We start from the raw sequence: 15259 nt of genomic DNA, 5'->3' as shown, positions 1-15259 counted from the left end.
AAGATACTATTTCATCCGAATTACAAACTGTCCAAGTATAATTAATGACTTTAAAATTCAGTTTTGTATTTCAGACTTTTTTTTAACCTTGTTGGTTTATGTAGCTGGGAATATTTAAATAGGTATCGCTTATCTTCTGCTTGCAGGCTTATCGGTAACAGCAGAACAAATAAATCCTCATGGTACTGGAGCTCGAAAGGCGGAAACTAGAGTTGAAGAGGCATTTCGGCACAAACAAAGAAATCCAATGGATATCTGGCACAGCTCTGCAAATAAATGTGCATGTGAGTATTTGAGATCATGTTATCCAGTAGTGGGAACAACTGTGAATGAGGTAGATGTGTTAGGAATTGGGCACATATACCAAAGGGCTGCTAAGAGCTTGTGGGGTAAAATGCTGAATCAGAATACATTTCTTTAACCTTATTTGCTTTTCTCCTATCTCCATTCAGTGCTTGCTGTTGTAACTGAACTAGATTTGAATATCTTCAGTTTTAAACTTTGGTTTTTAGATAGAGATGTGGAGCCAGTAGATTTTTTTATCCACCCCGCCTCCAACCCCTTGCTGTATGTTATGCGAATGTTCTTGTTATGGTGGGAAATGGAAACTCTGGCTTAGGAGAGCGACTGAATTGACAGCAGGAAGTTGATTTTTCTGAGAAAAATCCGTGTAGCCTTCTTTAACTGGTTTTGTTTAAGTCAGATGTATTTAGAGGGGGAAAATTCAGTGTTCTGGGTTCTCCTCACTTTTCCTCATTCATGGTGATCTGTAAAATTTCTAAAAGACAAATGTTAATAAACACAGCATCTTCCTAATATAATCTTTATGTTTCACTAAAGATAGCCGTTTTTGGAAGATATACGCTGTTCTTCTGATATAAAGGTGGTAATTCTGCTCCAACTGTCAGTAAAGATGGCCATAATAAGTTCTTTCACCAGTGGCATTGAATTTGAATGAATGAACCAGACTCAGTTTTTTTTTAATCTTGTTCTCTTTGTGATAAGTGGCATTCATGTGTGAGAACATTTGAAGGACTTAATGGTGCATTTAGTTCCATGAAACTGATTAAGCTATTTATCCTAGTTGTACCTTGGATCATGACCTGGATTCTGTAACACAGCACTCTAATTTAAACCTTGAAATCCCTACATTCTCTGCAACTGATAAAAATATTTACTAACTAAAACACATTGAATATTGGCCTCAAGCAGTTTTAATTTCCTTTAAGTATTAAAATATTATTGTAATCTACAAATGTGAGTCCTGTCTTCTCTTACCAGTAGATGGCATATGTGACTCATCATTTGTCTGTTTTACATTAAGTTACTTAAATCATATGTCTAAATCTCCCTTTGGAAGAGTTGCTTTTCTAAGGTCTTAGTTTTGGAAACAAACTCAGAGATGTTATAAAACTTGATTTTAAAGATTGTGCCTCTAAATGGGCTTTTCACACAAAGCACCCTTGAAAAAGGAAGTGGGTATATTAAAGATTAGTTCTGTAAATATATACTGCCACATGCCAGGTGCTGTGGGGCTAGAGCAGTGACTAAAACAAAAATCCCTATTCTTGTGGCACGTATATAACCAATTCCTCTTACTTTACCAAAATCATGCTAAGCATTAGAAGTGATTATAAAAGGACGGGGAAAATATCTCTAGTTTGACCTCTCCCCAAATAAGAACATTTTCTTTTTCTTAGCTGGGATGAAAGCATTAGAAATAAACTTACTTCAGAAGGGCTCCTAACCTTAGCTTAGGGTATGAGTACATTTTAAGTAATTGAGCTGGCTCCTGATCAAGCAGGGTCCAGCCTCTTGCTGTAGGGCTCCATGGCGTAGTGAGGAAAGAAAAAGGGAACCTCTTGTACCTTTGGTTATTGGAGAATAAGCAAGGACACAATGTCAGGAGTGACTTGTCAGGGAGTAAAACCTAAGAGTTCTACATTTTAGAGAAAGAGCAAGCTGTGAATACTTTTCTTATACTTTTAATGTGGGCTGGATTAGTTTTTCATGTAAGTAATAGAATGCTTATGAATGCCTATCACTATAGCCTGTGCTTTTAAAAGTAGACTAATATAGAAATTTCATCTCCAATTACCCTATAACTGTAAATTGTAAAAATAGAAATTAATAGGGGATAAAGGAATGGAGAGATGATGATAATGATAGTACAGTTTTGAAGGCAAAATAAATTTTGAGCCAAGTGACTAAATAACTTGAATTTTGGAAATGATTTTAGAAACCTTTAGTAGATTTATTCTTAGATGAGAAAGAAGAGTGATAGTTATGACAAAATTTGTCAACACTTGTGAATACCTTGGTGTCTTTACAGAGACTCAGTAAGGATTAAAGATGAAAGGATGGGAAAAGTATGTAAACACACTATATACTGTTGATAGATCACAAGTTCATATTAAGTGCTAGAGTAAAGAAGTGAGGGTTGTCTTAAGACCAGATTCCCCTCTATTTGTCTTGCAAAAGCAGTTGTTTTTTTTTTAATTTTTATTTATTTATTTATTTATTTATTTATTTATTTATTTATTTATGGCTGTGTTGGGTCTTCATTTCTGTGCGAGGGCTTTCTCCAGCTGCGGCAAGTGGGGGCCACTCTTCATCGCGGTGCGCGGGCCTCTCACTATCATGACCTCTCTTGTTGAGGACGCGCAGGCTCAGTAATTGTGGCTCACGGGCCTAGTTGCTCCATGGCATGTGGGATCTTCCCAGACCAGGCCCGAACCCGTGTCCCCTGCATTGTCAGGCAGATTCTCAACCGCTGCGCCACCAGGGAAGCCCTCAAAAGCAGTTTTTAAACTGTGGATTAAACAATCTACACTTAGTGGTCTCATATTTGTATTTTCTTTTTAAAATGTCTTTGCCCAGGAAGCTTTCAACATTGACATATTAAAAATATACATTATCTCTTTTAAAATTAAGCCAGATTTGACATTACATTTATAGCCTTGGAAAAAAATGAATTATTTTTACTCTGATGGCTTTCAACAAACTAATGTTTAGAATTCGGTGTTCGACACCAGAAGTGATAGGTCTCTAGCTTAACTAGTTTGCTTTAATAACTTTGTATTTAAATTTCTTTGTGAAAATGTCCCACATTGCAAAATAAAAGTTAACTTTTTATTTAAGGGACAATGGGATCGACTTGCATAACCAGCTACCTTTGATACATACATGGGAAATTAATGATTCCTGGGTCCATCATTACCTGGAAGTACCAGCTGTCTACTCATAAAAGCTCATGATAGTTTCTAACATCTAAGAGTGTAGTCCCTAGAAATTTTGTAGGTCTCCCGTTTCACATAACTGACCAAATATTTATTTTCATTGTTTCTTAATGTTGTTGCTGCCTTGATAGCAGAGGGCTTAATTTTTCTACATATTTTCAAATAACAACTTTGCAAGAAATTGATCCTGATAGGTGAACCATTTGTGGTAGATGGCTAACCACATTGTCTATATAACCTTCATAGGGCTTCTATTTCTTCTGGAAGGAGAGGCAGTAGAGATTGCTTTGTAGGGATACCTGTAACTATTCTCTCTTCATATGGTGGATCATACTTTAATTTTCTTTCATGGTTTAGGAGCTTTTGGGTGATCTTGCTGGCAAAGCACTCATCTTCCTGGTGGAAGTCCAGGGCTATAGCCCCAAACCTTCCAGGCAGCTTGGTAATGTGGTCATTCCTTAAATGTGTGTATAGTACGCTTGGCCCCTGTATGTTAGGAATTAGGAACAGCTATAAAGTAGAATCCAGGGCAGTGGTAAAAAGTGAGTGCTGAGTAAACTCATATAGGAAATAAATTTAAATTTCTTTCATTCTTCAGAGTTCATCCCTGACTTCATATCCATTTTACTTGTAGTTTGTGAGGATTAGTCAGCATGGATGTTAAGAGCTAAGTAGTTTTTGTCTGTGTTACGCTAGTATGGGTTTACTTTTGTTTGGGTCTTATTTAATAAACATTTGTAAAACAAGCATTGCATTCCAAGTTCTACATATCTTTTTCCCTTCTTTGTAAAATAGTTCGAGTTCGGAGAAAATCAAGGCGGCGATCACAGTGGGGTAAAGGGATTATTAAGAAAAGGAAAGTCAATAATTTAAAAAAAGATGAAGAGGACACCAAATTTGCTGACTATGAGAATCATATGGAGGACAGGAAATTGCTAGAAAATGGAGAGTTTGAGGTAAGCACTGACTGCCATGAAGAAAATGGAGAGGAGACTGGAGACTTATCTATGACCAATGATGAATCATCGTGTGACATCATGGACATGGACCAGGGGCAGAGGCTTAACAACGGAGCGGGCACAAAAGAGAACTTTGCATCTACTGAAGAGGAAAGTTCAAATGAGTCTCTACTCGTCAACAGCAGCAGTTCTCTAAATCCAGAACAGACATCTAGGAAAGAGTCTTTCCTTAAAGGAAGCTGTCTAAACGGTGAGGTCTCCACTGACAGTTTTGAAGGAATACCACTTCTGGAGTGTCAGAATGGCAAAGCTGAAGTCGTTTCTTTCTGTGGTAGTGGAGACAAATGTAGTTCTGAACAAAAGAATCTTCTGGAGGACCAGTCAAAAGAAAAACCAGAAACTTCAAATGAAAATCATGGAGATGATCCTGAGAAACTAGAGGCAGTGGAATGTAGCAATAATGAGAAGTTCGAACCTGGCCCTGATGTGGAGGTTAAAGATGCAGAACTGGATAAAGAAGGTAGAGCTAATGTTTTAAAATTTTTCCTGAAGGTTTTAACTCCAGAGTTAATTAAGTGCATATTTTATCTGGCCCCCCAGTAGCAATAGTTGATAAATAATTATACCCCTTTGAGAATCTGTTGCAGTTTTCACCCCTTTCCCTAGAAAAGTGTACACATGCATAATAAATTTTGGTGAATGTCTCAGAGGGTTTGTGGTCCAGAATGCATTGCTTACCTGGCTGCTTCCTCTTCTGCCTCCCACCTGATTATCACCCCTGTCCTAATGGATGTATGACTAAAAGCTGAGTAGATCCACAAGTGTTAAGAAGATGGATTTCTAACAGAAGGATTGTTGGGGTGGGGTGGGGGTGGGTGAGAAGACTTGGATACTGTAGCAGTATGGTATAGTAAAGTCATATAAACCCACATTAAATTACCACTCCTGTTCATTATAATCATGTGACTCTGAGCTAGTTGCTTATATTCTCCAACCCTGTGTCCTTTATCTTCTAAATTAAACTTCAGAATGGTGTCACTGCAGGGATTATATAAGTCATGTATATTAATCGCCTCTCCTGGTACCTGGCACATACTAAGGTATATTCATGCCAGGCAGTCACTGTTAGTTGAATCTGAGGGATGTTTCGTCTAGGAGACTCTTATCTATACGACCAGTGGTGGAAGAAAGCAGCAGAATCCTCACTGTCAAAGTTACTTTCTTCTCGCAGAGTCAGAGCACTCTGCCCACTCCTGACTTGCTTTGGGTATATGATTCTTTTAAGAAGCAGCAGAAAGGGGGAGTTGAGGGTTTCTGGCCCCGCTTTGTTGTTTATCATTATTCTTTAGCCCATAGTGAGATGGGGTGATTTAGAGATCTACTCTGCTCAGTGTACTGAATTTCCTTCCCAAATAAGCACTCTTCTTATACCAGGTTATCTTGAAATTGTATCATGCTCTCTAAATTGTGTGGAGTGTATAGTGTTAGCCTGGGATTTGGGCTATGTGAGAAAAGTTTTTTAATGCCGGTTTTTTGAGCCCTCCAGTAGAATTAGAGAGTAGGATGGTATTATTCAAAGTCTTAGAATTCTTTTAATGGATAAAGAGAGAGGTACGGTTGGTTCTTAAATGCTGCCTGTTGAGAATTTTTCTTTTTCTCCAATATTGAATAATAGGAAGCAATTTTAAGAGCATTATTTATCCTGGGCTATCGTATAGACAACTTAAAAAAATGTGTTGAAGCTAGAGTTAAGTAATGAATGGGACAGAGTGGGAAAAAGGGAGAGATTCCTGTTATGAGGCAGAATGGGTGGGGAGGAGAAGTTCTTTTTAATGCTAGCTCACTATGAGATTTTAGTAAACTTGCAGAAAAGGTTTAAATGAATATTATGTTCAACTAGTGGTCTAAAAGCTTTAAAGATATTTGTTGTGTAAAAGCTTTACCGGAAGCTTTCATTTGTACCTGTCAGGGCAATGTAACCTAGTGTAGTGGTTCCTAATTCAGGTTCTTGGGCTTCTAGAAGTCCATGGATGTAATAATGAGGATCCGTATGGTCTTAACAAAACTCCTAGCATATATTAACTGAACTATAAATAAAGGCTTTCACTCTAAAGGCTTTCTGAAATATAAAATTTCTCTGGTATATCAGGGTATTTGTTTTTGAAGGCAACATTTTGGTTCTTTTATTATTTATCTATATAGCAGGCATTGAGGAAAAGGAATTGTTTAAAGACTTGGGACTAAGAGGACTAATGCAGGAGGGAGGAGGGAGGAGGAAGGGTCTCCTTAGTGGCCCTGAGCATGGGCCAGGTCCTGTATCAAGTTCTGAAACTGTCCAAGTTTGTCCTTGTGTTCCTCCCCCCTCGGCCTCCTCTAAGAGTGCTCCTGCTTAGGGAGCGTAAGGCTTGATGGTTTACCTGCCCTCCCTACCCATCACAGTGCCGGGCGCTGTCAAGTTATACTCAGCGACCTCACAGTTTCTGTTTTTTCAGTGTGGCTGGTCTCAGCAAGATGTTGGGAGGAAAGTAATTAGATTATACTAATTCACTCTAAGGTAGTAGGAAAGGACACTAGACCTTTTGCATTTTTAATGGGTGTATATTTTTAAGAGAAAATTTTGTGTAGCACAGGCAGTATAACGGAGGAAAGTAAGACATTTCAGGCAATGTTGAAGAAAATGTTTTGCATTGGGAGGCAAATATGAGGCAGGTTGGCCTCACTTTGTGTTAGTTATCTGCTTTTCTGGGTTGCTTCCTTTCTTCTAGTTCTGAGAGCTCCAAATTTTAAAATGATTATCATACAGAGAATGAAGACAGTTTATAAGTTACTGCTTAGAGCTGATGATTACTCTTATCTTCCTTTTAGGGGATATGTTTGTTAAGATGATATTCTGGTATGACTTGGCTTTCATAGTTGTGGTCTAGTTCTCTTTAATCTGGGATGCTTAGTCTTACCCCCCTCAAAAAAATCATTTAGTATTTAAAGAATTACACCTTTATTCCAAAAGGATTTGTGGTGGGTAAAAGAATGTATAATTGTTTGTCTGATTTTTCTTAACTTTTATTTGCTGCAGTGCTTTTGTTTGTTTGTTTGTTTGTTTTCAATTGTAGGTGCTTCTAAAGTAAAGAAATATCGTAAGTTAATTTTAGAGCAGGCAAAAACAACAAGCCTGGAACTGGTTCCAGAAGAGCCATCTGAGCCTGTGCCACCTCTTATAGTTGATCATGAGAGATTGAAGGTAAGCTTAGCTCTTCCCAGGCAGTTTTAAGTGAATGGAAATAAAGCTAGTTTTGATAATCTTTTGCTTTAACCTAGGAATGTAAGTACTTTAGGGCTTCTAATGAAAAAGAGTTGTGTGTGTTTTGAGAGGTTTAGAAATATGAGAATGTTCTTGGTAATAAACTAAGCCCTGGAATCTTCTAAACTCAGGTGTCACTATTACACCATAGCATGTGGTGTCTGTTGCCTAGCATTTGAGTGGAACCGTTTCAGTTTGAACAATGAAATCAAATTTCATTTTATTCTTCTTTCTTTTAATTTTTCTTAGAAATTGCTTGATTTGTTGGTAGATAAAAGCAACAATCTGGCAGTTGATCAACTTGAGAGATTATATTCTCTTCTTAGTCAGTGCATCTACCGCCACCGTAAAGATTATGACAAATCACAACTTACAGAGGTGAGTGCTTATTAGTTCATCTGTGGAATAAACAAATATGTGCTTTTACTTGTCCCAAAGAAAAGAGGAAAAAAATAAAGTTATTTTAGTCTAAATCTTTCACCAAGTAACTGAAGAGTGGTTTGAAGACTTAAGATTAGAAGAATCATTAAGAGTTACAAAAATATGCTCCTGGTACCATTTTGTCTCAGGACAGAAGTAAGCTGGGATTCTTTGTTTATCAAAACACAGAGATTCATGGTTGGCAAATACACAGGTGAGCATGTCACAGCTCTCCCCTCCCTTACTTATCACTGACGTGACCGATTAAGCATATCACTTGGGCCTATTGAATGTGAGCATGGCCTCATGGTCCCTGTTACCACTGCTCCCTAGGCAGCCACTGCTGGTTAAAAGGAGTTGGCATGGGCCATGAGACTTACTGGCCACCCTATTAATGACTGGAAGAGAACTTAAAAGTCATCTCATTTAATCAGATCTAGTCCTGTGAAATAACCACATGAAGGAGTGGTTGTCCTTGTGCTTAGACACTTTGGAGGTGAACCATTCGCTTTCTGGACAACTCTGGGCCATAAGAAAGTTCTTTATAAATACGAGCTTATATCTCTATTCATATAATTCACATGATTAAGCCACACTTCTTTTTGAGGTCATCTGAGCAAATAAAATGAATAAGACAAAAGTCTCTGCTCTCAAGAAGTATTTCTAGTGTGTTAAAGATTTATGTGTAGAGGATGTGATTATTTTGCATGTGTAATAAAGAATATAAGCATACCTTGCTTTATTGCACTGTGCAGATATTGCGTTCTTTGCAAATTGAAGGTTTGTGTCAACACCACCATTTTCCAGCAGCATTTGCTCACTTCGTGCTTCTGTGTTAACATTTTGGTAATTCTTGCAATATTTCAAACATTTTCATTATTGTATTTGTTATGGTGATCTGTGATTAGTGATCTTTTTTTTTTTAAATAAATTTATTTATTTATTTATTTATTTACTTATTTATGGCTGTGTTGGTTTTTTGTTGCTGCCTGCGGGCTTTCTCTAGTTGCGGCGAGTGGGGGCTACTCTTCGTTGCGGTGCGCGGGCTTCTCACTGCGGTGGCTTCTCTTGTCACGGAGCACGGGTTCTAGGCGCATGGGCTTCAGTAGTTGTGGCCCGCGGGGCTTCAGTAGTTGTGGCTCACGGGCTCTAGAGCGCAGGCTCAGTAGTTGTGGTGCACGGGCTTAGTTGCTCTGCGGCATGTGGGATCTTCCCGGACCAGGGCTCGAACCCATGTCCCCTGCATTGGCAGGTGGATTCTTAACCACTGTGCCACCAGGGAAGTCCCTGTGATTAGTGATCTTTGATGTTATTGCAAAAAGATTACGACTCGCTGAAGGCCCAGATGATGGTTAACATTTTTTTAAGAAATTTTTTAAAGCATTTTTAAAATTAAGGTGTGTACATTGTTCTTTAGACATAATGCCATTACACAGTATAGTGTAAACATAACTTTTATATGCACCGGGAAACTAAATAATTTGTATGATTTACTTTACTTGCTTTAGTCTGGAACGTAACATCTCGGGGGTATGCCTGTATTGGACTTGAATCAAAGCAAGAGAGCATTTAAAAGTTACTTTGTAATCACATTTTTATGAGTCACATTTTTACGAATCTATACTGACCTTATACAATATATAGAAATAACAGAAATAAAAACATCACCCATATCCCACCATCTAGAGGAAACTAATCAGCGTTAATCTTTTAGAATATCTTCCATCCTTTAAAAATGTCTAGATGTACATAATGTGTATAAAAGTGTGAATATATATTTAAAAATTGGGATAGTATTGGATATTGTATTTTATAACAGAACTTTTCTCCTACTCAGTAACATGATGAAACGTTTAGCAGAATTTTGATTGGTCATTTATAAGAACTTTTTGATCAGATGATAATCTGTTAGTATGGCCTGTTCTGTAGAGAGGTAGGATATAATTTCTTTGGAGGTGTTTAAAGATGAAAGGGAAAACCAAATGTCTTAGATGTATTTTTTTTTTAATTTATTTATTTATTTTTGGCTGCGTTGGGTCTTAGTTTCTGTGCGAGGGCTTTCTCTAGTTACGGCGAGTGGGGGCCACTCCTCATCGCGGTGCGCGGGCCTCTCACTATCGTGGCCTCTCTTGTTGCAGAGCACAGGCTCCAGACGCGCAGGCTCAGTAGTTGTGGCTCACGGGCCCAGTTGCTCCGCGGCATGTGGGATCTTCCCAGACCAGGGCTCGAACCCGTGTCCCCTGCATTGGCAGGCGGATTCTCAACCACTGCACCACCAGGGAAGCCCTTAGATGTATTTGACATTTGCCCATCTGAATGTAATGTGTGGGGTAGAGTTCTTTACTTTTTAAAAATTCTAGAACTTCTTTGTTCACATGCTTGACATTTGATGAGCGTGAATGGATTGAATACTCTTCAGCAGTTGAAACATCTTGCAGTATGGGTCTTGGAACCCTGTAATCTAGGGGTCTCATTTAGGAGAGAAGGACTCTATAGCAGAATCACCAGTGAGTGGCATTCCTGGTGTTGATGGCATCGACTCTTTCTGGCTTTTTTTTTTTTTTTTTCTTTTTTAATTTCAGCTCTGATTGAAGTGGGTAGCACTGGGAGCAGGGTGCGTTCTACTTTGGGTACAAGTTTTATTATACTGAATACATTCATTTTGCTTTGGGAGTCAGTCGAATATAATGAGTCAGGAAGGGTGCAGGCTCTGGAGTGAGGCTACCTGTATTCAAATCCTGGCTGCTGTTTTTAGCTGGCAGAGTACTTATGCGTGTCAATTTCTTAGTACCGTATCCGGCACAGTAAGTACTCACCGTTGCTGGCATCATCCTCATTAGCCTAAATGTAAAATAGGAGGCACTTGGAAGTGTCTGGGGCAGATAGCCTTACACAGTAGCTATGGTATTGTAATCAAGAATATATTTAAAGCTTAACTTTGTATCTAAAATTCTTTATCTAGAAAGTTAATTTGAAGTGAATTTTTCTGTAATGCTTTTGTCTTTCCTTTAATAGATAACGTGTACTTTTTTCCCCCCTTATAGGAGATGGAAAGAACAGTTCATATGTTTGAGACATTCCTATGAACCTTTCAAGAAGAGTGGTTTATCCTCTCCAATCTGCTCCTGCCAGAGCAGTCTTCTGAGCCATTCAATTTCAAATCGCACCAATTATGTGCAGAGCCTTGGTGTAAAGTGCTCTCTCACTCATTCTTTCTCTCTGTTGAATTTGGTGCTATTGTCTCAGGTACCTGAAACCAACCAGCCTACAAGAACCAAACAGAACTTCAGAAACATGTTGTATTTTCCACAAATAAAAAATACAACCCCACAGATTGGAGATTTTGGTGCTACGGAAACTGTTCTCACTTCTGCTCCTCTTTTTGTGCACTCTCTTTTGGAGACCTCTCTTAGGGAGCAGACCAGCAAACACGAGGAAACTGGATGGGGCAGTTCTAAGTGTGTTGAATTGTTTAAACAGTGGGCAACCTGTACCCCCCCCCCCCGCCCCCCTTTTATCATATTTGTTTTTATTTTTTCTTCTGGGTAACGGACTGAAGCCTGTTTTAAAGTTGGCTATGGTATATTCTGGTGGGAAACTGAAGAAACTGGATAAAATTAGATTAGGCTCTTTAGAACTGCCTTTAATGTGCCTTTTTATTCGAGAAAGATAAGGCTAAACACAAGGATGGGCTTAACTTGTAGCAAATGAATTAGAATGTTTTCTTTGGTCACAATCCTGAAAATAAGTTTTGATACTCTGTATCATTAAGAGGCAGGCAACCAGTGTTTTGGTATAAAATGCCTATCTTGTTTTCAAAACTCGATCAAGACAGTGGTTAAGCCACATAATATACTAAAATGGTAAGTTTTCCTGTATGGTCGGTTTCTGTTTAAGAAACATAATAAAACAACAACAACAAAAAATTCGCAAGCCATCAAAAAACACACACGCTTTTTGGTATGGATGACAATGATGGTCAGAAAATAGAGTGACATTCTGTTTTCTTCTGTCAATGGCAGTTTAATAGTTATTCATGTTTGAGTTCCCCGAGAAGAATGATTTTCATGTATAATAAATTGTTACAGTTTTGGTTTAAAGCCAGGACTTGCCAAATGGACAGAAAAGAGAGGAATTTGTCAGAAGCTCCATAAAATTCATTTTCTATATGCATAGTTGCAAGTGAGCTCTGGTATGGTCCTTGAATAACAGTATTAATGTTTAAATCCCTTATCATAAGCTTACCTTCACAACTATTCATTTTGATTGGAACCCGTTTTGGATCTTGTTAAGCGATTTCTGTGACTTGTACTTATCTAAAATGAATTATGGGTTACTAGTTTTACACAAACTTTCTACAAATTCAGAGACACAGTCTAGGCAGTTGCAAAGAGACAAAGGGAGTGCAGTGACATTTTTTATCAGATGATTTTTAAACAAAAAAGTAGAAAATTTTGACAAGTTTTCTTGGTATCTTCATTCATTATAGCTGTTAGCTGCAGGTGTGTCTTTACAATATATGCAACACATGTAGTTTGGGTTTTAATTAGAGCAAACGGTCTTGGACTACTGCAGAGATACTGAGCTACCTCAGCTTTTTGTATTTTAGTTACCAACAGTGTCTACAGAGTTCTGTATTCACTTTGCCACCGTTTACATGCTGAAGCTAAGGTACTTGTCTCCTCGTCTCTGGCTTTGTAGGGTGCTGGATGCCAGCGCAGAAAGCACACTTTGGCCAAGGCTACTGCAGTAATCTGAAGTGCTTCTTTGCATTTACATTAACATTTTATGCCTTCTAATTCTAGTTTAATTTTTAAATAATGCCACTTGTTTTCTTTATACCTAGGAAGTTTTCATAATATTCAGTTAGTCATATATAATTCAAGATACTACCCATGTAGACACACTGTATTTTAAGGTGGGCAAGTGCGATTAACGATGAACCAATTTTAAAGGGGAGGTTATTTGAAACCTCTAATTTGATTATTGGGAGGATTTTCATGCTTACTTTAGTATTTATTACCATCATACCAGTTCAAGCTATTTTACAGTCTAATACATTAGCATTTTGTATTTTGATGGAAATTGTTACAGAATTTAAAGATTTGATGAAATAAGATGTAGCAGATTTTTTGTAGCAAGTTTCTGGTAAAAGGGTTTTTTGCAAGTCTCAGGTTCTTGCTGCACTATTTTTCTTTAAATATTTATTCCAGTTACTCTAATTCAGAAGCATTCTGTTCAAGTAACAGCAGCACTTGTGAATGGAAAAAAAAATGCATATGTTCTTAGTAGTTTACTAAATTTGTACAAGTTAATTAAGATCTTAGCCATCAGTGAGTTTGAAAAGGGAAATTTATTTCTGTTTAGCATTAAAATGCTTCCAAAAGATCAAGTTTTTTAATTTTAACCTTGATATAGATGGAGAAATAGGAGGCAACCTCAGTATGATAGGAACTGCCACTTTGAACAGTTTAGGTCTTAAAGAGAAAGCCAATCTAATGCCAAGGGGAGAAAAATGAGGTGAAATTGTACCAACTCCTCTGGCCCCTTTCCCCCCACATACTATACCAGTTTTTCTTATTTTACAGATATCTGGTGGTTCTATAGTTTAAAGCAGCTTGTGAAATTATCCAAGTGGACTCAATTTTGTTTACCTTTCTGTAAGTTCTTAATTTTTGCCTTATAGCATTGGCAAAAATATGTACAAATTGACCTCTGTTCTTATTTCCTATTGTGAGCATTATAAATGATAAGCTCCTGTGTAAAACCTTGCTCTCAGATCACTAAAATATGTATCACAGCACAGCCCAACAATAGTTAATGCTCAGCTGTGGGGACCATAGGAGCCTTTCGAAGATGATGGAACCGCACTAGGGTTGAAACTGATGGCTGTGGAATTAATTGTGTTTTTGAGCTTGAATCTCACCTGTGATTAATTTTTTTTTGTTGTTTTATGTCCTTTCGTGACTTGATTTTTCTCATATGCCAATGTATCTGTAGGTTTACTGGATTTTATTTTTAGGGAGTGGGGTGGTAATATCTTCCCATTTTTTGATTAAGTTGGTTCAGCTATGGTGCTATTCGGTAGGTATCTTCAGTGTCAGGTCCCGTAGCTGAATGCCATTGTTATTATAATTATTATTTGTAATCACATTGTAAGCTTGAATTTGGACTTGTACCTACATCTTTTGTATTTTGTACATTTGGTTATTTAGACTTTGGGAGTCCTCTTTGGTTTCAGTCATGTATGTCTACTTTGCAGATTAAGTAGACTTCATCAACTATGGTCTGTTTTGGGTTTGTAGTTTAATTTAGAATTGTGTTAAGTTGATATTTTGCATCTGACTTCATTTTACATTAGTTTGAAATAAATTATTTAATTTTTGAATTCTGGAATTTTGAACATTTACTGTAATTTGTAATATAACTGCTGTGAAATACTTGAATAAAGATGACAAGAAAAACATGTCTTTCTTTAGCTTAATTATGATTACTGTTGGCTGCAAATGCAATGCTACTTTTCTAGCTGAACTCATTTTGTAGCTAGGGCGTATTGATGTTTATTAAGCACGCCAAAAATCTTGTTGTATGATTCTTTTAGATTTTAGTAGCCCTCAGTATTTTTTATCTAAAAGTTTTTCTGTTGAGAAAGTGTGGTTTTAAACTTCAGTTGAAGATTGTCTAAAAGTCGTTGTATAGAAGCAAATGGATTACTTCTGAAATTTGTTTTTCTAATTGGAAGACTATGCTACAATATACGATCAGGTAGTATGGTTCACTTATTCTATACTGTTTTCTCTTTGATCAGGTAGTTATCATTGTATTTTGAACAATACATAGAATTTAAATGTGGAGAGAGATTTCATACCAGAATTTTGAGGGGCTTGTTGCTTTAAGCGAATAGAATGTTCTTGGCTTTAGTTGCCCATGTTTCTGCTGTCTGCCGTGAGACACCTTTTCATGTCCCAAGATTAGTATACTAATCTTCCTGTATATAAATCTTTAATTTTCTCTTTTTCCTTTTTTTTTTTCACAGTAAAAAGGAACTGTTTGAATTTGAGTAAGACTTTGTTTTTCTTGGTTTTACAGATTGTATAATTTTTACTTTTTTTTTTTTTTTTAATATTCATTCATTTACCTATCTATTTTTGGCTGCATTGGGTCCCAGCAGCGGCACACAGGATCCCTTGTTGCAGCGCACAGACTTCTCTCTGGTTGTGGTACATGGGCTCCAGAGCACGTGGGCTCTGTAATTGTGGCGTGTGGGCTCAGTAGTTGTGGCACACAGGCCTGGCTGCCCTGCAGCATGTGGGATCCCAGTTCCCCGACCAGGGATCAAACCC

General features: G+C 37.5%; 1 protein-coding gene across 2 annotated transcripts in view; it reads left to right on the top strand.

Moving 5' to 3' along the window:
• Positions 1 to 14233, top strand: part of ATAD2B (ATPase family AAA domain containing 2B) — a 155322-nt gene extending 141089 nt beyond the window's left edge. For both annotated transcript variants that reach the window (XM_068564720.1, XM_068564719.1), the window contains exons 24-28: positions 147 to 284; positions 4035 to 4718; positions 7309 to 7436; positions 7746 to 7874; positions 10961 to 14233. In XM_068564720.1, coding sequence (XP_068420821.1) covers positions 147 to 284; positions 4035 to 4718; positions 7309 to 7436; positions 7746 to 7874; positions 10961 to 11002 — 1121 coding nt within the window. In that variant the 3' untranslated portion in view covers positions 11003 to 14233. The remainder of the gene's footprint in view (positions 1 to 146; positions 285 to 4034; positions 4719 to 7308; positions 7437 to 7745; positions 7875 to 10960) is intronic.
• The last annotated feature ends 1026 nt before the right edge of the window (positions 14234 to 15259 follow it).

This window comes from Eschrichtius robustus, chromosome 15 (genome assembly GCF_028021215.1).
Source record: "Eschrichtius robustus isolate mEscRob2 chromosome 15, mEscRob2.pri, whole genome shotgun sequence".
Classification (NCBI taxonomy): domain Eukaryota; kingdom Metazoa; phylum Chordata; class Mammalia; order Artiodactyla; family Eschrichtiidae; genus Eschrichtius; species Eschrichtius robustus.
This window is presented reverse-complemented; position numbering and strand designations above follow the sequence as displayed.